At 43.5% G+C, this 23,222-nt stretch overlaps 1 protein-coding gene across 1 annotated transcript; it reads left to right on the forward strand.

Annotated features, from left to right (window-relative positions):
• The first annotated feature begins 15,380 nt into the window (after nt 1-15,380).
• On the forward strand, nt 15,381-16,985 carry ATOH7 (atonal bHLH transcription factor 7). Its single transcript, XM_033208806.1, has one exon. The coding sequence runs from the start codon at nt 15,943-15,945 to the stop codon at nt 16,399-16,401; it is 459 nt and encodes a 152-aa protein (XP_033064697.1). The 5' UTR covers nt 15,381-15,942; the 3' UTR covers nt 16,402-16,985.
• Nucleotides 16,986-23,222: the final 6,237 nt, after the last annotated feature.

Consider the following 23,222-nt stretch of genomic DNA (forward strand, 5'->3'; position numbering starts at 1 on the left):
CTATTTAATTAGTTGGGGGTGGGAGCGTCTGTAATCTCCTGGGGGTGGCTTCAGCCCCAGGGTTGGATAAGAGGGTGAATCCATTGCCGGGTGTGGCTGGCCTCTCCCCTGCAACATATGGGGAACCCACCACGTCTTCAGCCCAAGTTCCAGCAGCAAGCATTAGTGGAGAGGCCTTCCCTGCTGGGAACACACCCTGCAAAGCCAAGGGCAGGCGGCGTCACTACTAGAGGTCAAGGCAGTTCTTAGACCAAACAGCATCTGGCGAACTGTGCCAATTGGAAATCAATGGCCCTCCCTGGGTGGGTTTAATTTTATGGTTATTTGCACAAACTTACAGCCTCTAACGGGCAGGGGAGAGCTCAGAGCATCCTCCCAGGATTGTTGCAATGGAGTCAGACGTCTTCAGAGTGCATCGATAAGTTGAATTGAAGAGTCTGTTTACTAGGGGTTAGTGTTGGAGCCTGGCTGTCATGCTAAGACAGAGTAAGGATGAGGTTAGCCATCATTTATCCAGGGCCTGGAGATTTGATCCTCAATGCAATACGTGCAAGTCCCAAATGACTTACCACATTGTCTCTAGCCTGAAGAAGACATGGAGGTTCCTCTGCATGTAGCAACATTGAATCATTATGTTCATTTATGTTCAAAGTGCCAACTCCATTTTAAGCAGACCAGTTTTTCTTTACATAAGATTTTGTAGTAGTTACATATAAGATTTTGTAGTAGTTACATAAGTTTTTTTTATATAAGATTTTAGAGCAGTTAAGAGGTTGTGTACCACAGTCAGGCAAATCCAGGTTCCACCACTCACCCGCAAAAGGTACGCAGGGCAAGTTTCTTAACCTCCCTGGAGCTCACTTTCCTCATCTGTAAATGGGTATGATAATATACCCCCATCACTGAGCTGCTGAAAGGATGAGGTAAGATGATATGTTGAAGAGGCTTAATATAGTGCCTGGTACATTAATGCACTTTTTAATAAATCTTGGGTGTTAAAAATGACAATAATGATAATAATAATAATCCCAGCCATAGGATAGGCCTGTTAACATAGGCAGGAACAATGGCATTGAAGTAGTAGGGCTAGTTTAAAAACCTTCAACTTTTAACATCTTTACCCTTGAACTCCATAGTCTTAAAGTTGTATGAAAATTCTTTAGCTTTTTTCTTTCTCCTTTGCTCTGACTTGTTAAACTTACTTGTTTCTCATCAAAGAGATGATGATCTAGCCAACATGCTGTATTTTGATTCACCCTGAGATGAATGGGTTATTGCTCTGGAAGCACTTCATGCCAATTCCTGGGTCCCATCCGAACCAGAACTTGGGGTACCTAGCAACAGCTATGGCAATGGCTGCTGTCATGTTTCTCAGGTGGATCATTCCCAGGTGAGAGATGGATAAGGAAGATCAAGTGATGGTCCATGTAGGAGAAAAGCTTTCATATAGCTGGGGATGGGGTTGCTTTTTTCAGGGCCAGACATTGATGGAGTGTGGGGTGCCTGGCCATATGTACCTCAAGCTATCCTCTCTCCCATCAGAGGCAGTTTCATTGCAAAGGATGCCAAGAGAATAGGAGCTCTTGAAGACCTCTGCCTCTGCATGGGGCTGGGTGAGGAGCATGGGAGGGGAAGGGCCAGTTCTACCAGATGAGTAGAGAGCAGCGGCGGTGGGGAGGACTGTGCTACAAACCAGAATCACAGCTTCTGCAAGATGCTTGATTACTTTTTTTTTTTTTTAATTAATCTACAGCTTCAGCTGGCTTCCATCATTGGGGCAGGATCCCTCTTTCTCTAGCAGGTCCTTCTTTCTCTAGTAGACACAACCTGCAGTGGCTTCTGGCTCACAACTGATCTCCCAGTGATTATGTTGGTGCTCCCTATCCTGTTCTCTGGCCAAAGCTAGAGACACCTGTCAAGCTGGCCAGCTACATTCTCTCTCCTGGGTATTTGAAAACGTGACTGAAATAGACAAGTCAGTTTGAGCAGAGTCGTCTCATGATAGTGCTCCAGTGCCAGGAGCAATAGCTCCCAAGGTCACCTTCATTTACGTCCTGACATAGAATTGATGGTTTAAGCTTCACTTGATTTAGTGAGCTACTCCCAGTATCTTTCTCATAAATCCTTTTTTTTTTTTTTGCTTAAATTAACCAAAGAGGCCGGGCGTGGTGACTCACGCCTGTAATCCCAGCACTTTGGGAGGCCGAGGCAGGTGGATCAGCTGAGGTCAGGAATTCGAGACTAGCCTGGCCAACATGGTGAAACCCCATCTCTAGTAAAAATACAAAATCAGCCAGGCGTGGTGTCGTGTGCCTGTAATGCCAGCTACTCTGGAGGCTGAAGCAGGAGAATCGCTTGAACCTGGGAGGCAGTGGTTGCAGTGAGCTGAGATCAAGCCATTGCACTCCAGCTTGGGTGACAGAGTGAGACTCCGTCTCAAACAAAATAAGAAATAAAAATAAATAAATAAATACATTAACCAAAGAATGGTTGTTTTCTTTTTGCTTCTGAAAGATGCTTGAGTGATACTATTTCCCAACAAAAATTAAAAAAAAAACAGAGTGAGAATGGGTTTTGTACAGTAGGCTTGTGATGTTTGCAAATGGTTTAACCCAAAACCTCTGGATTTTCTTTTTTTCTTTTTTCTTTTCTTTTTTTTGAGACAGTCTCGCTGTGTCACCCAGGCTGGAGTGTAGTGGTGTGATCTCGGCTCACTGCAGCCTCCACCTCCTGGGTTCAAGGGATTCTCCTGCCTCAGCCTCCCAAGTAGTTGGGACTACAGGCCGCCACCATGCCCAGCTAATTTTTGTATTTTTAGTAGAGACAAGGTTTCACTATGTTGGCCAGGCTGATCTTGAACTCCTGGGCTCGTGATCCACCCACTTCGGCCTCCCAAAGTGTTGGGATTACAGGCGTGAGCCACCATGCCTGGCAGATCACTTGAGGTCGGGAGTTCGAGACCAGCCTGACCAACATGAAAAAACCCTGTTTCTACTAAAAATACAAAGTTAGCCAGGCATGGTGGCACATTATTGTAAACCCAGCTACTCGGGAGGCTGAGGCAGGAGAATCGCTTGAACCAGGGAGGTAGAGGTCAAGGTGAGCTGAGATCGCGCCATTACACTCCAACCTGGGTAACAAGAGTGAAACTCAGTCTCAGAAAAAAAAAAAAAAATCATCATAATGTAACATTTTCCCCATAAAGGGCACCTGAGCTGTAAGGCACAAGAGTGTAAGGCTGCACGGTGATGCAGGTGCCAGGTGGTTAGCCAGCTGGATCTGTTCCTTGGCTAAGTGATTTGCATCCATGTCTGGCAACCTGGGATTCAAATTTATGCCTACCCAAAATGCCGAAGTGGACTTCCTCGAGAAGAGGTGACTCTGAAATGTTAATTCTTCAAATACCAAGGTCCACTGTATCAGAAAAAAGGCTTTGGGCTCATCCAAGCTGCACAAACTTGTACAGCTAAGTACCTTCCTTTTCTTTATGAACCACAATGCCTTCAGTGATGAGCTGGAAATGAGTCTTGGCTATGTTACTCCTACAGTGAGGCAGGCCACAGATTTCCCACAGTTATCACTGGAAATGGCTTCTTCCATAATATCCATCATTGTAATTCATGTTTGGGCACTGATTTGAACTTGGAAGGCTCTGGCTTTGACTTCTCCAGAAAGTTTCATCTGAGGATCTGAATGTGAGGTTGGGTTCATTTATCTCTGACAGCTCTGGAGCTGGGCAAAATTCTGACCAAGAGACTGAAATCTTTCTCCTCCCTCCCTCAAATAGGGAGGCCTTCTATATGAGGTCATCGAAGGCTGGGTAACTTTGTAGCTGAGCTGAAGCTAGAATTCCTTGTAAGGGCCAATTCATTTCCTTCTCTTCTCTGGCATGGAACTCATCCCCCCTGGGTGGCCATGACATAACCTATCCTCACTTCTGCAGGAGTTAGCGTCGGCGGCACTGCTTTAGATTATCACACATATCACAGGATCTACCAAAACCTCCTTCTAAGGGTTTTCATGCTTCCATGTCAGGAATTAGCAGTTACAACCGTCTCATGGCCTCCTGTCTTGAGCGCTCCTGTACCTTACATTTATCTCTCTAAGTCTCCTTTCCTTCCCCCTCCCCACAACACACATGGTAGGTAACATCAGGACTGGGACCAGTCCAGCAGGGAGCAGCTAGGGATGTCTCCAGGCAGGTTGTGAAATCAGCAAAGAGTTGGATTAATATCTGGGATCCCAGAGGGAGGCTCTGTGAGATTCACTGACCTGTATGCAGGTCACCTCCTTGAGGCCAAGGCACTGATGGTGACCACCAACACCTGAAGACACACACTGCTCCTCTTCTGAATTCTGTGCCCATTTCTGAAGCATCGCCAAATACAACCTTGAAATGGAAATTTTCTGCAGACTGATTTTTTTTTTTCCTAATTTCAGGAGCCCACATGATGATGATCAACTCATTCGCCCCAATCCAGGCACACAATTTTAAAATTTGGTGTAATGGCTGGGCACGGTGGCTCAAGCCTATAATCCTGACATTTTGGGAGGCTAAGGCAGGTGGATCAGCTGAGGTCAGGAGTTTGAGACCAGCCTGACCAACATGGTGAAACCTGTCTTTACTAAAAATACAAAAATTAGCTGGGCGTGGTGGTGCATGCCTGTAATCCCAGCTACTCGGGAGGCTGAGGAAAGAGAATCACTTGAACCCGAGAGGCAGAGGTTGCAGTGAACTGAGATCACACCACTGAACTCCATCCTGCCTGACAGAAGTGAGACTCCATCTTAAAAAAAAAATTTTTTTTTTTGAGAAAAAAAAATTGTGTCTGTATTCAACATGCACAGACTTTTTTCTTGTCATTATTCCCTAAACAATATGGTACAACAATAATTTCTATAGCATTTACTTTGTGTTAACTATCACAAGTAATCTGTGGATGATTTAAGGCATATGGGAGGATGTGCATAGGTTATATGCAAATACAACATCATTTTATATCAGGGGCTTGAGCATCCATAAATTTTGGTATCCAAGAAAGGTCCTGAAGCCAATCCCCAACAGGAACCAAAGGATGACTATATAGCTTTGTCTAAGCCAGAATTTTCTTTTCTTTGTTGAAGGGTAGCAGTTTCAGGACACAATTTGGGAAACACACTTCAGAGGACCAACAAAACTGAGCTGGATAAAGTGAGTAATGGGGAAAAGGAGGGACTGGGGTTTGAGTCAGCACTCTGGAATTACTCTGAACCACTTGATTCTGGGGACATGTTGGGGATCCTATCAGTAAGAGGTTCTTTTGATGGGCTTCTGCAGAAAACTTATAGGAGTGTTTCTTAGCCTGAAGTGGTTAAGTACATAAGCCAACTTTGGCTTCTGTCCTAGATGACTTACCTAAGTCATGCGTGCCACCAAGGAGCATGGAGGCATGGAACCAATGTTACCTGGGACCCAATTCAGTGTTCCTCAGATAGTAGCAAAGCAAGCTTGCTAAAGTGAATCAAGTGACCTAGAGTGACAAATTTTATGGCAATTGGGAGTAGCCACTAGGAAACAGGACAAATGTGCTGAAAAGGAAGGTCATGAGTGTCACTTGTCACCTGAGCACAGCAGTCAGCAGGGATGTCATGACTGTCAAAGTGCCGGGTGCTCAGGTCCACCCCTGGTCCACCGAAGACTCAAGAGCAGGCAGTCCCAGGGAGGTGAACATGCAAATAATGGCAGCCAGGGCTGGAGGAACTGACTCAGGGGTGAAATTGGCCTGTGAGCAGGATGATCAGATGCTCAGTAGCAGAGGGACAAGGCAAACTGAGACTCTTTGTTTTGGCACCAATGTGCAAAGAATTGATTTTATGTGAAGAGATGCAGAGGCTCCAGGTAGGGTGCAGTGTGGGAGTAATCCAGTGGTGGGTGCTGGGGCTGGGAAGGTGCATGTAGGTTAGGCAGGCCCCTAGTCCTCTGCTGAGAGAAGAGCAAGAGTCCAGGTCCTCAGAGGAGAGATCTCATGGTGGACGAGGGACCCCATTACCCAAGCTGATGGGAACGTTGGGAACCTAAGGAGGAGGGCCTATGGGGGAAGGAGATTTGCAGGAAGGTCCAAAGAAGAAGGTGAGGTTTATGCATCTTCAGGAGCCTCTGGCTCACTCCCAGGTACATCAGACAACACCTAGTGGGAAATGGGGCTCCAAGGAATCCTTGGACTTGGTTCACAGAATGAGGCTCATCTGTGCCTGCAGATTGCTAGATCCTGTGCCTACAGTTTAGCAGAATGGGGACCAGCTGGGCCTGACACAGTGCCTGCTTACAAATCTCAGCATATTTAATGAGTGCAACCGGGTCCCAGCTCCTTTTCTAGAAACTGGGTGCACAGTGAAGAAGAAGGCCATGTTCCTGACATCGAAGCTCTTACAGATAAGGGCCAGTGCAGCACAGACACGAGCTCTGTGGAGAAAGAGAGCTGGGTTCAAATCTGGCTGCTGTGTTGCTCAGTTTAACTAGGGCCTTGGTTTTCTTGGCCACGAAATGGGATTACAACTGTCCTCACTCAAAGACGGTTATGAGAATTGGAGTTAATACTGGGTGAGCCTTTGGTATTTCCTGAAGGTGCAAATATTGTTATGGTGATGATAACACCATTTTTTTTTTTTTTTTTAGTTTAAGGTCAGCCTGAATAAGTAAGAACTTCAGTCAGCCAAGCAGCAAATATGTACTTATTGAACATTCTAGTAAGAACCAGACATCGAAAATTTGTCCCTTCTCTCAGAGAATTTCTAGTCTATTGGGAGAAGCAGGAAATAAACATATAAGAAGATATCAACAATACCAGTTTTAAATATTCATGGGGGGAGAGATTTTTGCAGTTTGTTCAGCACTATCTCTAGGGCCTAAAACAATCCCTGGTGCATAGTAAGTACAATAAATATTTGTCAAACCTGGCACAGTGGCACATGCCTGTAATTCCAACACTTTGGGAGGCTGAGGCAGGCAGATTGCCTGAGCTCAGGAGTTCGAAACCAGCCTGGGCAACATGGTGAAACCCCATCTCAAAAAAAAGAAAAAATTAGCTGGGCATGGTGGGCACATGCCTGTTGTCTCAGCTATTCTGGAGGCTGAGGTAAGAGGATCACCTGAGCCCAGGAAAGTTGAGGCTGCAGTGAGCCATGATGTGCCACTGCACTCCAACCTGGGTGACAGTAAAACCCTGTCTCAAAAAATAAAATAAAATAAAATGAGATCAAAAATTTGTTGAATAAATGAACAAATGAAAATCAGTTTGAAACAATGAAACAAGTTGGTATATAGTTGCCACAGGAATAGAAAAGACTATATACTCATATGGCTTCCAGTTTGCGGTTCTACTTAACGATCGCCTAGGAATCTGATTGGGACAGATGTCTGGCTAGCTAGCCATGGTGTCTTTTTGCTTCCCTCTCAGTGGAGGTCAGTAGGAGGCAGGCGCACAGCCAAGAAGTAAGAGTCAAAAACAATGGTAAGGAGCGATGGGAATACAACCTCAGAATCAGAAGACCTGGATGTCTGGACACTTAGAATAACTTGTTTAGCCAAGCTGCTGAAATTGCACAAGGAAACAAAAAAGGCTAAACCAACTAAAATAAACAGAAAACCACTTCCCACGGGGCAGGGAGCCGACATCAGCGGCTGGCCTGGGCAAGCGAAGCCTCTGGGCTTTAACTCTGAGCTGACTCAGGTACCGCCTGAAACCTGGATGTAATGAGAGCCATCCTTTGGGGAAGAAAGCCACCTGCTCACTGTGAAATAGCAAATGCCACCATTTCAGAGCAGAAACAAAGCAGCAGGTCTGCTGCCATTGCTTTTGGAGGGCATGATTTCTCTCGAACGGGGCCTTTAGCAAAAGGAAAAAGAGCTGTGTTGCGGGGGGCTGGGAGGGGCAATGTCTACTTTCTTCCTGTGTGAGGGGTCCCTCCACCCCAAGACAGAAATTAAAAGAATGATGCAAAACAAATATCAGTAAAATTTATATTATTTTCCCATACTCTAATGGGTTGTCTTATGCACCTGTTGAGGAGCAAGACCCTGGTTTACTGCTCAGGGTAGAATTTTAATATCTGTTAAATGAGTCTTACCTGCAGAATTGGATCGTGAATTCCAATAGGGCTAAAGGCTGTCTTATCACTGATGTTGCCTGGCACAGGTCTGAACAGATAGAAATAGTAATCCCTGTGCAAGAGACAAAGTCTCGAATCCTAGTGGACACATGGACACTGTGCAGAGGGTCTCTCTCCACTGGGAGGTAGGGATAGGTCTTGTGGCCTTACTGCGGTCTCGATGAAATATCCCTTGCTCCAGTGAGGGTCCAGTCAGGAAAGCAGAGCTACTCTGAGCATAATGGAAGAAGGAATTTCTTAGAAGGACAAGGCCTTACACAATTGGGAGAGGAGCTAGGGACATAAAGGTCCAAGAAAGAAGTTGCTGGCCGGGCACAGTGTCTCACGCCTGTAATCCCAGCACTTTGGGAGGCCCAAGTTGGGCAGATCATCTGAGGTCAGGAGTTCGAGACCAGCCTGGCCAACATGGTGAAACTCCGTCTCTACTAAAAATACAAAAATTAGCCAGACATGGTGGTGCACGCTTGTAATTCCAGCTACTCAGGAGGCTGAGACAGGAGAGTTGCTTGAACTCGGAAGTGGAGGTTGCTATAAGCCGAGATTGCACCACTGCACTCCAGCCTGGGTGACAGCAAGACTCTGTCTCCAAAAAAAAAAAAAAAACAAAAACCCCAAAACAAAACAAAAAAGAAGTTGTTGAAGGATTGAATGAGTGTCACTAAGCAGCATGGGCTTGGGTGAATGAATCCGAGCATGCAAGGGCTCCGGAAGCCAGGGATGTCCAGCTGCTGAAGTAAGGGCAGGGAGGTGGCAGAGAAGTCAGGTGCTCTGTGGCTGCCACCTCCTTGAGTTCACATGAAGCATCTGGTGGCGGGCCTGGGGCTGCTGTTGCTCAGCAGGGCCAACAGTCGAGAGGGTGTGTGCTGGATGTGGAATAAGAGAAGACAAGCACAAATGGCTCCATCTACACCTCTGTGTCTGTCTCTCCTGTCCCTCAACCTGCCGTCATCTCCAGAGTTTGGTAACTTTACTTATGCCTCCCATAGCTCATGCAACTGCTCATTTGCCCAACTCAAATCTGGAGCCACACAGGGAAAGGCATTCTGAGAAATGTAGCTTCCAGCCTAGGTATGTCACACAAAGCTTAGCACATCCTTAAGACCCATTCCCTTTGTTCTGGTTCTATACGCATAAAGCAACATCATGATTGTCAATTTGTCTTCTCAAATACCTCAGTACCAGGAAGGAAGGGGCCTGGATGGTAAATGCAGATATTTCAGTCACTGGACAATTAGAGCATCCCCTGAAAATGAACACTTTTAAATATGTGTCTACAACTGTAAAACTGAACCTCAAACTCTAATGAAATCACTAAACTTACTAACAAGTAAGGCTTTCCCTGAGCAGCCTTTTGGCTTCAGTCACTGACTTTTTTTTTTTTTTTTGAGATGGAATCTTGCTCTGTCGCCCAGGCTGGAGTGCAGTGGCACGATCTCGGCTCACTGCAACCTCTGCTTCCCAGGTTCATACAATTCTCCTGCCTCAGCCTCCTGAGTAGTGGGGACTACAGGCATGTGCCACCATGCCCCGTTAATTTTTGTAGTTTTTTTGTAGAGACAGGGTTTCACCATGTTGGCAAGGCTGGTCTCGAACTCCTGACCTCAGGTGATCTACCCGTATCAGCCTCCCAAAGTGTTTGGATTACAGGCATGAGCCACCGCACCTGGCCAGTCTCTGACATTTCAAACCAGATTGCTCCAATATCAAAGGCAAAATGAATTTATTTGAATTTTCCCTTCTCTCCCTGTCCCTGTTCTCCTTAAGGTACCAGCATTCAAGAGCAGAAAATTGAAGCAAAAATGAGCAGGAGTGGGTGGCTATTCTATACCCTGAAAAATTGCAGCAGGTTATTTTGTTTATTTAAGCAAGCAGCTATATTACATTTAATTTTATGCCAGGCATAGATCTAAGTGCTTTACAAAGAGAAACTAATTTAATCCTATTGTATGAGATTGATTATACTGTTACTATTCCTCTTTTACATATAACATGAGTGGCACAGAGAAGTTAAGTAAGTTGGCCAAGATCATACAACTGAGATTCTTATCATGACTTTATAGTTCGATGTATAAAAGTTTCAAAAATTATTCATTTAATTCAAAATCTTCAGAAACTGATGAAGTTCATTTTTCATTTTTATTATCTTTTTTTAAAAAAAACATTCATAATATGTAATCCTCGCTGTCATTTAAAAGGTGACTTTCTTAGGGACCAGGCAGGGTCCTTTGCAGGCCCAGTCTTATTTAATGCGATCTCCCCTATGAGGTAGGTATTATGACTCCTACCTTGCAGGAGGAGAAACAGAAGTGACTTGTGTAAGAGCATACAGCTCAGCTAGTTGCTGGGGGGTCCAGGATTCAAAATGGACTCCAAAGATGGTGTTTTGTTTAGCCACAGTGCCAACAGGACTCTAAGATCCACTAGCAAGAAGAGTGAAGGCAGAGTGCAAACTGTGCAAGTCGGTCTGGCTCATGGCAACTAGAGTCTAAATCAAAGTGCCTAGCCAGAATTCTCCAGCAGTGTGCCAAGTGACCAGAAGCTGGAGAACCTCCTGGGGTCCTTTGGTGAGCTTGGATTTTTCTGGTGATTGATCACTGCGGAGACCTGGGACAGGACCCCCCATTGCTGTCATCTTTCTCTTGACCTCATGATTAGTCCCTGTCCCTTCTTTCTGTCCTTCATTGGCTTTTCTCTTCCCTGGACCTTTGAGTGGCAGGGAGCAGAGGTACAAGATTTGGCCTCTCCCTTCCTCTCTCTAAGCATATCAGTCCTTCAATCCTTTTGTGGGTTTTTCTCCTCCTAGTAACTACGCAGGACATTATAAAGCTACAGGAACTTGGTTGGGCGTAGTGGCTCATGCCTGTAATCCCAGAACTTTGGGTGGCTGAGGCGGGCAGATCACTGAAGTCAGGAGATTGAGACCAGCCTGGTCAACATGGTAAAACCCCATCTCTACTAAAAATACAAAAATTAGCTGGGTGTGGTAGTGCACGCCTGTAAACCCAGCTACTCAGGAGGCCGAAGCAGAACTGCCGGAACCCAGGAGGCAGAGATTGCAATGAGCAGAGATCGCACTACTGCACTCCAGCCCAGAAGACAGAGTCAGATTCCACCTTTAAATAAATAAATAAATAAATAAAGCTACAGGAACTGTTAACACACTGCACTTTTGGTTTTCAGTAAAATAGGAGTGGACCTCAGCTTCATTGTTCCTTTGTCCTTTGCTGGCTTTCCTCTTAGTCTTTAGGGGACCCAGAGTCTCCTGACTGCTACACTCTCCATAATGAAGCCTCAGTCTTCAATTTCCATAGTTTTCTCTGCAAATTTCAGAATTAATATTTTTTGCCAAGTGTTTTCCTTTCTCTCTTTTAGTTGTGTGTGTGTGTGTTTGAGAGCTTTCATCTTAAAAATTAAACACAGTTTTGGATAATAAAGGAATGTTTACCCTTAAACCTATTCTACATATTTTATGTAATAATTTCTAACCATGGATCTTTTACCTCTAAAATAATATTTTCTGTTTTTCTATTCCTTCTGCATGTGTAAACTCCTTCTTCCCTGGGCCCACCCCCAATTCCTGCCATCTCCTTATCTCGGTCTGCCAGTTTTGATTTCTGGCCAACCACCAGATGTACGGTAACCACCAATTGAACTGGTAGGATCATATATTCAGTATGGAAACACTGTGGAAATTAGTCTGACATACATATTCTTCTGGCCCAAAACGCTATGCATTTTTTTTTTTTTTTTTTTTTTGAGACAGGGTCTTGCTCTGCCAGCCAGGCTGGAGTCAGTGGTGCAGTCATAGTTCACTGCAGTCTACACCTTGACCTCCTACACTCAAGCTATCCTCCCTTACTTAGCCTCCCAAGTAACTGGTACTACAGGCATTCTCCATTACCCCCAGCTAATTAATTTTATTTCTGTAGAGACAGGGCCTTACATGTTGCATAGGCTGGTCTCGAATTCCTGTGCTCAAATGATGGTGTGGGCCACTGCACCCAGCCTGTTTTTTAAGAAGTCATTCTGCATTCAAAATGTGTAGCTAGCTCGCATTCCCTACAGGTGAGGGAACATGAATCGTTGTCTGCGTTATTCATGAGGAATGTGTTCATTCTGGCCAGTAGCTATCATTTATCTAGTTTATTGTTCCGGTCACTCATTCCAGGTTATTTACTGACTACTTATTATTTCTAGTGTCTAGTGTGCTAGACACTAGGGTTATAAAATAACTGATACTGTGCTTTATGCACAAAATTGCTAATCCTATTACTGAAAATTTTATTAGTGACTTGTCTGACTGGGGAGTCACTGGTAGATATCAGTTGGCCCATTGCAAAACGAGGGGCTTGTATTAAGTGATCTTATAATTTTAAGGCCTCTAAAATGAAGGGATGCAGGAGATTTGACTTCTTGCCTTAATCTAATCATTAAATTGCTCAGTGCCTTTTAGTACAGTGTTCAGTCTCTAGATCTCAGTCTCCTTCTCCTCTGTAAAATGAATGATGGCCGAGCATGGTAGCTCATGCCTGTAATTCGAGCACTTTGGGAGGCGGAGGCGGAGGCAGGTGGATCACCAGAGGTCAAGAGTTTGAGACCAGCCTGGCCAACATGGTGAAACCCCGTCTCTACTAAAAATACAAAATTAGCCAGGTGTGGTGGCGCACACCTGTAAGTTCAGCTATTTGGGAGGCTGAGGCAGGAGAATCACTTGGACTTGGGAGGTGGAGGTTGCAGTGAGCTGAGATTGCACCACTGCACTCCAGCCTGTGCAAAAAGAGTGAAACTCTATCGCAATAAATAAATAAATACATACATAAAATAAAATAAAATAAATGAAATGTACTAGAGTAGGTTAGAAAAAGTGTCCAAGGAACTTTGTTTCGAGACAGGGTCATACTTTGTTGCCCAGGCTGGAGTGCAGTGGTGATCACTGCTCACTGCAGCCTCCACCTCCCAGGCTCAAGCGATTCTCACACTTCAGCCTCCCAAGTAGTTGGGACTACAGGTGCATGCCACCACACCTGGCTAATATTTTTACAACATTTTTCACAGAGATAGGGTCTCACTATATTGCCTAGGCTGGTCTGAAGCAATCCTTCTGCCTTGGCCTCCCAAAGTGCTAGGATTATAGGCATGAGGCACTGCACTCAGCCAAGGAACTTTGTCAATAGATCTTTCTAGGATAAGAGGGTTCTGTGTTCAAGGAGGTCTCAGAAATGCTGGAGTCAATAGGTTTCTTTACTCCAGGATTTCTCAGAAACTTTACTGTGCCAATTTTGCTTCATGACTCTCCAAGAGGAAGACAGCAGATAATGTTTCCCAAATTTATTTGACAATGGAACCCTTTCCCCCAGAAGCATCTTCTTCATACTAATAATGCCTTTCAGAATACATTTGGGAAATGTCTTAAACATGCCCTCTAAAACCCTTTATTGCAGCAATTCTCTCTACCCTTGGACCAACTTCATATCACAGGTATCTGCTAGTTTATGTTCTAATATAACTGTTGTGTGCACAGTACTATTTCTTGTTTCTCTTCAAGTTATGCTTTCATTGTCTTTGGTACTCGGGCTACAATCTCATCAATCCTGGGTACGTGGCCTGCAAAATCATACATCTCATTAGCACTTTGGACAATAACGTCCAGAACAAATGTACAGTCCATTTTGCAGAGAAACATTCCACAGAGCAGCACAGAGGAGCTCTCTGGAGGAAAGGGATGAAGTAAATGAATATGAAGAACAACAGCATTAATAGGGCAGAATTCCTCAGAAACACAGAAAAATATATTTGACATTTTGATGACTATATAACATAGTTTTTTCTGTCACAGGACTGCTGTTCCCAACCAAGACTGTTACGACTCAAAGTAACAGAGCTGAGTGGCTCCATGCAAAAGTCTGTGTTCAACATCTGTCATGCTGGAGATCATTAATGTTCAATTGCTTCCTATTGTCTTCCTGTCATTCAACTTCATTTCATTGCCATTGCTTCAGCTGGGGGATTAATCAACTATTTATGGGAAGACAGGACTTGGAGTCAGGGCAGTCACAATGGGGTTATAGTCTGAGCAATGGTGGGGAAAGCAAGTCACGGTTAAAAGACTTCTGGTTTGTGAGAGTTTGTTGATACTTTAATTACATAAACATATTTGAGAATAATGCTGACATGTCCATATCTCAGAAGAAGAAAGAGCATACTTGCTCTTCCTAAAGAATCCAGTAAGGATTCTGGATTGAACCTATTTGGAGGTAGTTTTCTGGCTCATTATCCAGAGAACCCAGGATTGATGAGATTGTAACCCGAGTACCAAAGACAATGAAAGCATAACTTAAAGAGAAACAGGAAATAGTACTGTGCACACAACAGTTACGTTAGAACATAAACTAGCAGACTGTCATTATCAATAGCAGAAACCATGCTTTGCTATTATTCCAGGGGGCAGTTGACACAACTGAAATGTTCAAAGATATAAACTATTTTCAAAAATTGTGCTTTAGGAACTATTTTTTAAAACCTCACAAGTTACTTAGATGTTCTCATTTTGCACAAAAATGTGCATTATGATTAGTTTTCTTTGATTTAAATGTTAAATGATTAAATGATTAGTTATCATCCCAGTGCATTTCCCACAAACATTTATGAACCTGTGGCAGGGGAAATGAAGTATAAATACTGAATTAATTTGCCTAAGTATCTGAACTCAAGCAACCCAATTTTATAATTAGAATAATATAAAGTGTTATACACACGTTAATATCTTTTGATATGTTATAATAATTGTTTCATAGAAAACAGCCAAATTATTTGCACAGTAAAATTCCATGTCTGCAATAATATTGGCACCTGCTAATTTGTTCCAATTTACTTAATAACTAAAATTTAAATGTCAGTATATTAGATCAGCGTTATGCAAAATTGTCACACTTCTCAACAAAGCTACATCATCTTATGCTACAGTCCCGATGTATCTCATAATGCCAAAACCGACATCTTCACACAGATGATTTCTAATAATTTACAAATCCTCGGTTAAGTTTTTGACACGTAAGCTGCCCACTGATATGGGAAAAGATAGACCAAGCTCTGCCCCAACCCCCACCTTGTTATTCTTTTGGGGACAGCCAGGCCACTCCAGATGGTGTGTTAGTTAGTGTTGGACATAGCTTTGGAGAAACTTCAACAGACTAAGGCTGTAATGTCAGGATTTTGCTGTGAGTCGCCCCCTCCCCCCCGCAGTTCCCAGGGTAGGAAGGTGCTGAGATAGAAGCCGAGGGACGCCCGCCCACCTGCCACCACCTGTTCCCTCCTTCAGCTCTCTGCTATAAATTCTCCTCTCTCCAAGATTCATCCCGCACTCTCCGACAGCTACTGCGCTAAAAGCGCTCCTTCCCTGAGCTTCGGGAAAGAGTTCATCTTCCTGCAAAGGAGTCTCAGGCTTTCCCAGAGGACTTGAAAGGCCTTCCTTGAACCAGCCACACCAAACTCTGCTGCAGAAGGTTTCCTTCTCTTTTTCAACTTCACGTTGAGAAAATGACTTTCCCTTGAGCGTCTCAATTTCTCCTAAATTTGGGGAAGTGAAGAGATATCAGCCTGGTCATCCAGTAGGACAGAAGGCCGAGTCCCGCACTCCGCCCTGTAAACTATTTGATTGCACGTGAGTTGCTTTGTTTATGACTTATTTGCTCAGAAGAGCCACGTTGGGAAGCGGCTCGAGAGACCAGCCCACGCGCAGGTCCTGAGCGGGCGTGCGTGCGTGCGAGGTTGGCGCCTCGCTGCTTCGGGCCAAGGATGAAGTCCTGCAAACCCGGCGGCCCGCCGGCGGGAGCGCGCGTTGCTCCCCCGTGCGCGGCTGGCGCCGAGTGCGCGGGCACGTGCTCCGGGGCCGGGCGGCTGGAGAGCGCGGCGCGCAGGCGCCTGGCGGCCAACGCGCGCGAGCGCCGCCGCATGCAGGGGCTCAACACGGCCTTCGACCGCTTACGGAGGGTGGTTCCCCAGTGGGGCCAGGATAAAAAGCTATCCAAGTACGAGACCCTGCAAATGGCGCTGAGCTACATCATGGCTCTGACCCGGATCCTGGCCGAGGCCGAGCGATTCGGCTCGGAGCGGGACTGGGTGGGTCTCCACTGTGAGCACTTCGGCCGCGACCACTACCTCCAGTTCCCGGGCGCGAAGCTGCCTGGCGAGAGCGAGCTGTACAGCCAGAGACTCTTCGGCTTCCAGCCCGAGCCCTTCCAGATGGCCACCTAGGGCGCGCGCCTCCGCGGTGGTGGATGCCTGGCAGCCGCTCCGAGCCGCGGCCCTGCCCCAAGTCGCCCAGAAGCCTCTGGCAGCCCCGGATTCTAAGAATGCATTCCTCGAGGAAAATCAGTCAATTCTCAGATTACCTTTATTTGCATCATCAGACCTATGGACGCAATAATTTAATTGCCTTTCTTTTCCCCTCCTCCTATTTTGTAGATTTCATTAATGGATCTTGTGAATGGGTTGATTGCTGTGAAAATAATGCCCCCTTTCCCCTTTTCTGGGCTACTCTGAGGGAAAACAATCTTAGGAAAAAAAATAGGATTAGGCTATTCTGTTCCAGTCCTCAGAGAAATAATCACTTTCTTAAACTTTGTGAGTTTGTCCTGTTCTGGTGAAGTTACGGTATCCATTACTCACAATAGAGCTACCTTCCTGTTGTGTAAATGCGTTTTTGCTTTAGTGCATTGTGTGTGCATGCATGAAGTAGAAACACTTTTTTTTTTCGGGGTACAGTACATGGGTATCGGTGCTCTGTATTTTTTTAAACTGTGTACACATTATTAAATATAGATTTTATAAAATATAAATAAAAACGTGGATTTGTTTTTCATGCTAACTACCTTGTCAGTTTCCTGATGGCGCTAAAGAACTCTTTGGAGGTGATGATATAGAATGCTTCCCTGAGCAAAGATGTGGAGTGTTTAAACCTAATACGACCAATAAACGAATGTGCCGCTTTGTAGTACTTCCTCAAAAAGTTGATGAGAGTACATGTAATTAATTTGAACATTTTCTCTGTCACTTGTAAATTTTTGTTGATTTTTTAAAAGATTAAAGTGAAATATTTAGCTTTTAAGTAACTAGATACAGAGTTCCTCAATATTTTATTACCCATATTAAGCAGATTACTAAGTCTTTACAAATACCCAAATATATGTAGTTATTCTTATATGTATACAGTAATGTACATATACACACATATACAGGAATACACACATGTATTTCTAAAACTAACACATAAATTAAAAATATTGCCTTTGGAGGCGATTTTCTTTTTCTTTTTTTGAGACAGAGTCTCGCTCTGTCGCCCAGGCTGGAGTGCAGTGGCGTGATCTCGGCTCACTGCAAGCTCCGCCTCCCGGGTGCACGCCTCCGGAGTAGCTGGGACTACAGGCGCCCGCCACCACGCCCGGCTAGTTTTTTTTTTTTTTTTTGTATTTTTAGTAGAGACGGGGTTTCACCGTGTTAGCCAGGATGGTCTCGATCTCCTGACCTTGTGATCTGCCCGCCTTGGCCTCCCAAAGTGCTGGAATTATAGGCATGAGCCACTGCGCCCGGCCGGAAGTGATTTCCTTTTAATCAGTACAAGTTGGACACTAAGGGCTTCACTACCATCAAGACCAATCAAAATGGGAGCAAAATAATAAACATGGTATTGATTTGAATTACTTTTATTAATTTGCTTAACCATTGCATGAATAAACCAAGCCCTTCATATAAAGAGTGGCTTGGTGAAGAGTGATGCATGCATTTGGGAGAATGTCTTACTCATAATTAGGAAAAGCAGGACTCTAAGTTATCTATGCATTTGGAATTTGTCTTGTCACAAGTCAACAAAAACAGCACCAATCACTCCCAAAACTCTTTTATTTTGGATTCCAAAGTCTAACCTCAGACACAGCTGCCTCTTCGCAGTTTATTTACAGACTTTATTACAATTTTTATTTTCTTAGTTATCCCTATCAAAATCTATTTGGTTTGTAATGAGGGAAAGTGTCTTCCCCAGCCCATACATACATTTACACTTAAAAAAATCACAAGTGGGCCAGGCGCAGTGGCTCATGCCTGTAATCTCAGTACTTTGGGAGGCTGAGGCAGGTGGATCACCTGAGGTTAGAAGTTCGAGACCAGCCTGACCAACATGATGGAACCCTATCTCTACTAAAAATACAAAATTAGCCTGGCGTGGTGGCATATGCCTGTAATCCCAGCTACTTGGGAAGCTGAGGTAGGAGAATCGCTTGAACCTAGGAAGTGGAGGTTGCAGTGAGCAGAATTGCACCATTGCACTCCAGCCTGGGCAATAAGAGCAAAACTCTGTCTAAACAAAACAAAACAAAACAAAAAAATCACAAGTGTATTTTCAGAAGCCTTTTGGGAGTTTGAAGCTGCATTTCCCTTTCCAGGTGATATATGTTAATAAGAAACAGAGGAGAGCTCAGAACTTTGCTTCCTGCAAATTTGATAGTAAACTGAAAATTTAGAAACTGCAAATTCTTTAGTGAAATGTTTAACTTCTTGACTTCAACAACTTTTAAAAGACGCTGTGTAATCTAGGAGACAAACAACACAATTCTAGAAGTGATGATGCCAGGACCCCTTTCTAGTCACAACTCCACTCTGCAGTGTGCACTTGGGTCAATAGCAAGATTCAAGGCCTTACTCACTATTAGGGCACAATAGTCTACTTACTCAGATCTCCTGAAAAGCTTCATTAATAACTCCAGTAAGTGTGCAGACTTTGAGAATGAGCAAAATCGGTGCTTTTATCAGAGAATGTCTCAAAAATATATTAAGATCATTAGTCATTTTCCAGGTAGGGTGTCACATCTCCCTCTCTGAACTGTAAGTACTTTGTGAAAGAGTAGTGTGCTTTTCATTATTTGTCTATGGCTTCTAGTATAGGGCTTTGCACAGAAAAAAATTATTTTTTCAACAGATATTTCATTTTTGGCTACTAATTTAACAACACTTTCTCAATGAAATAAAACAATTCAATTAAAATGATGGGATTCTAATCTCATACTTCTTCCCTAACCTCACACCTCCAAAAGAATGGGAGTCTGTCTTTTAAATATTAAGCTTTTAGCTGTCTGCTTCTGGAAGCAACTTAGCTCTTGCCAAATTTCTAAACTTTCCACCCCACTCAATGTACTAGTTTTTTTTTTTCCTGAAAGACATTTGAGGGAACAGTAAATAAGCCTCAGTGATAAAATCCAATCTTTGATGAAACTCTGCAAACTGTATGTTGAGAGATCCATTGTGGTTTATGAAGTAGGAGCTCAGATTAAACCAAGTATAAAATCTTTCTACAGTGAAGATTCATCTATCATGATAATAGAATTTAGATTACCAAGCAACCTAAAACTTGCTATAGTATTTTATACTGTTCATCTTGAACATTCATTTTCTTTCTAGTTTGACAAGACATTAAAATTCAGAAATATTTTTGTATCTGCACTCCCTTTTTTCAACAAATCAACAAATATTATCAAGTACCTACACATACCCAGTCTTATGTGACACCATTCTTGTCCTTAGCTAGACAACCAAAAGAGAACACACATGTTCTAATCAATAAGTAGTCCTAAACAGAGTTTAGCTGAATCCTTCAATAGTGTAGTACCAGGGATATGTGCTATAAAAGCTCCTAAGAGAGGGGCATTAAATAATAAAGGAAGACCTCCTCTGAAAGTTTAACTAGCTATTATTATATGTGGGCTCTCCCTGGGTACAGGCTAGAGACTGAGCTCCCAAACCCCAAGGTCAGAACTCTTGAAGAATCACATACAAATGAATGGGACTATCAAGATGGGAAAGGTGACTGGGCACCGTGGCTCTTTCCTGTAATCCCGGCACTTTGGGAGCCTGAGGTAGGAGGGTAACTTGAGGCCAGGAATTCAAGACCAGCCTGGGCAGCAAAGCGAGACTCTATTTCTACAAAAAAATTAGCCAGGTGTGGTGGTATGCATCTGTAGTCCCAACTACTCTGGAGGCTGAGTTAGGGGAGGATTGCTTGAGTCCAGGAGTTCCAGGCTGCAGTGAGCTATGATTGTGCCTCATCACTCCAGCCTGGGTGTCAGAGTGAGATCCTGTCTCAAACACAAAAACAAAAACAAAAAAAGATGGAACAATCCAGCATTAATCTCATTACCAAAAACTGGTTATACTGACTTCTTATACTTTCTATTTGCAGATCTTAAGGAAGATGAGGCTAAACATCCAATATAGCCAGCTTCTTAATGAGTTGACATTTATACTAATAAAGAGCTAAAATTTCTGCTAGATATGGCCCAGATGGGGGTGTATTTAGGTTGTGGTTAGTGGAGCTGCAGGATTCAACAATTAAGGTCCAATTCACTTAAATTTTGCCATATTACAGTAAAAGCAAAGTGCTATTTTGGTACTGAATTTGGCTAGTATCTACTCTCTGTCTAGACATCACTGAAGGTATCTCTTTTCTATACCTATGGGTGAAAGAAATTTCTTTCTTTTTTTTTTTCTTTTTAAGATGGTGTCTCGCTCTGTCACCCAGGCTGGAGTGCAGTGGTGCAATCTCGGCTCACTGCAAACTCCGTCTCCTGGGTTTGTGCTATTCTCATGCCTCAGCCTCCCGAGTAGCTGGGACTACAGGTGCCGCCACCATGTCCGGCTAATTTTTTGTATTTTTAGCAGAGATGGGGTTTCACCATGTTAGCCAGGATGGTCTCAGTCTCCTGAACTCGTGTTCCGCCCATCTCGGCCTCCCAAAGTGCTGGGATTACAGGTGTGAGCCCACTGCGCCTGGCCAGAAATTTCAAAGTACATATAAGACTATAAATACACGATCTGTTGTTGCATATGTACACCTTTTTCCTTCTCTGGTTATACATATACTAGTGGGTACAAATGTTAACAAGTATTATATTGAATTTACATAGGATTTTTAGATTGCTATTTCAGATGAATAGTGTATCCCCAAAATACCGAAGCTGAAAGACAACAGTCATACATCACTCAACAATGGGCATACATTCTGAGAAACGCATTGCTAGGTGATTTCATCATTGTATGAACATCATAGAGTGTACTTACACAAGCTAGATGGTCTAGCCTGCTATACACCTAGGCTATATGGTATAGACTATAGCTCCTAGCCTATAAACCTGTGCAGCATGTTACTGTACTGAATACTGTGGAAAATTGTAACACAATGGTAATTATTTGTATTTCCAAACATAGAAAAGGTACAGTAAAAATACAGTATAAAAGATAAAAAATGGCGGACCTATATAGAGCACTTACCATGAATAGAGCTTGCAGGAATGGAAGCTACTCTGGCTGAGCCAGTGAGTGAATGGTGAGTGAATGTGAAAGCCTAGGGCATTACTGTACAGCACTGCAGACTTTATAAACACTGTACACTTAGCCTACACTCAATGTATAAAATATTTTCTTTCTTTAATAATAAATTAACCTCAGCTTATTGGTAATTTTTTTACATTTTCAAACTTTTTGACTCTTGTAAAAGCACATTGCTTAAAACACAAACACACTGTGCAGCTATACAAAATATTTTATTTCTATTTATTCTATACGATTTTTTAAAATTTAAATTTATTTATTTATTTTTTTACTTTTTAAACTTTTTTTGTTAAAAACTAAGACATAGAAACACACATTAATGGCTGGACATGGTGGCTTATGCCTGTAATCCCAGCACGTTAGAGGGCTGAGTTGGGTGGATCATCTGAGGGCAGCCCAGCCTGGCTAACATGGTGAAACCCTGCCTCTACTAAAAATACAATAATTGGCTGGGCATGGTGGTGCATGTCTGTAGTTCCAGCTACTCAGGAGGCTGAGGCAGGAGACTCGCTTGAACCTTGGAGGCGGAGATTGCAGTGAGCTGAGATCGCACCATTGCACTGCAGCCTGGGCGACAGAGCAAGACTCTGTCTCAAAAAAAAAGAAAGAAAGAAACACACATTAACCTGGGCCTACACAGGGTCAGGGCCATCAGTGTCACTGTCTTCCTCCTCCACGTTTTGTCGCACTGGAAGGTCTTCAGGGGTGGTATCAGGCCTGGAGCCATCTCCTATGAGAACAATGCCTTCTAGAATACCACCTGAAGAACGTGCCTGAGTCTGTTTTACAGTTACCCATTCTTTTTACAAGTAGAAGAAGTATACTCTAAAAGTATGTTATAATAGATACATAAACCAGTAAGATAGTTGTTTATTTTCATTATCAAGTATTATGTACTGTACCTAGTTGTGTGTGCAGTTGTTTGAATATATATGAGTGGCAGAGCAGTTGGTTTGTTTATAGTAGCATCGCTACAGACGTGTTGAGTCATGTGTTGCGCTATGATGTTATATTACTGTATTAGTCCATTCTCACACTGCTATGAAGAAATACCAGAGACAGGGTAACTTATAAAGAAAAGAGGTTTAATTGGCTCACAGTTCCACATGGCTGGTGAGGCCTCAAGAAATTTACAATCATGGCAGAAGGCACCTCTTCACAAGGTGGCAGGAGAGAGAATGAGTGCCAGCAGGGGAAAAGCCAGACTCTTATAAAACCATCACATCTCGGGAGCCTCACTCATTTTCAAGAGAACAGCATGGGGGAAGCTGCTCCCATGATTCAATTACCTCCACCTGGTCCCGCCCTAGACACCTGGGGATTATGGGGATTACAATTCAAAGTGAGATTTGGGAGGGGACACAGAGCCAAACCGTATCAGTTACCTGCAAATTCACTAGGTGATAGGAATTTTTCAGCTCTGTTATAAGCTTAACAGACCACTGTCATATGGGTGATTGACTAAAACATTGTTACGCAGCAAATTACCGTTCTGGAAAACAATAATTTACCCATCTCATATACTAACTATATTGTTTAATTTAAAAATTTCCTGTATATTATGCTGTTTTAATACTTAAAAAAAAACTTTCTGGGCTGGGTGTGGTGGCTTCTTCCTGTAATCCCAGAAATTTGGGAGGCTGAGGCAGGAGGATCACTTGAGCCTGGGATTTGAGACCAGTCTGGGCAACATAGTGAGA

Source organism: Trachypithecus francoisi, unplaced genomic scaffold (genome assembly GCF_009764315.1).
Source record: "Trachypithecus francoisi isolate TF-2019V2 unplaced genomic scaffold, Tfra_2.0 Lachesis_group9, whole genome shotgun sequence".
NCBI lineage: Eukaryota > Metazoa > Chordata > Mammalia > Primates > Cercopithecidae > Trachypithecus > Trachypithecus francoisi.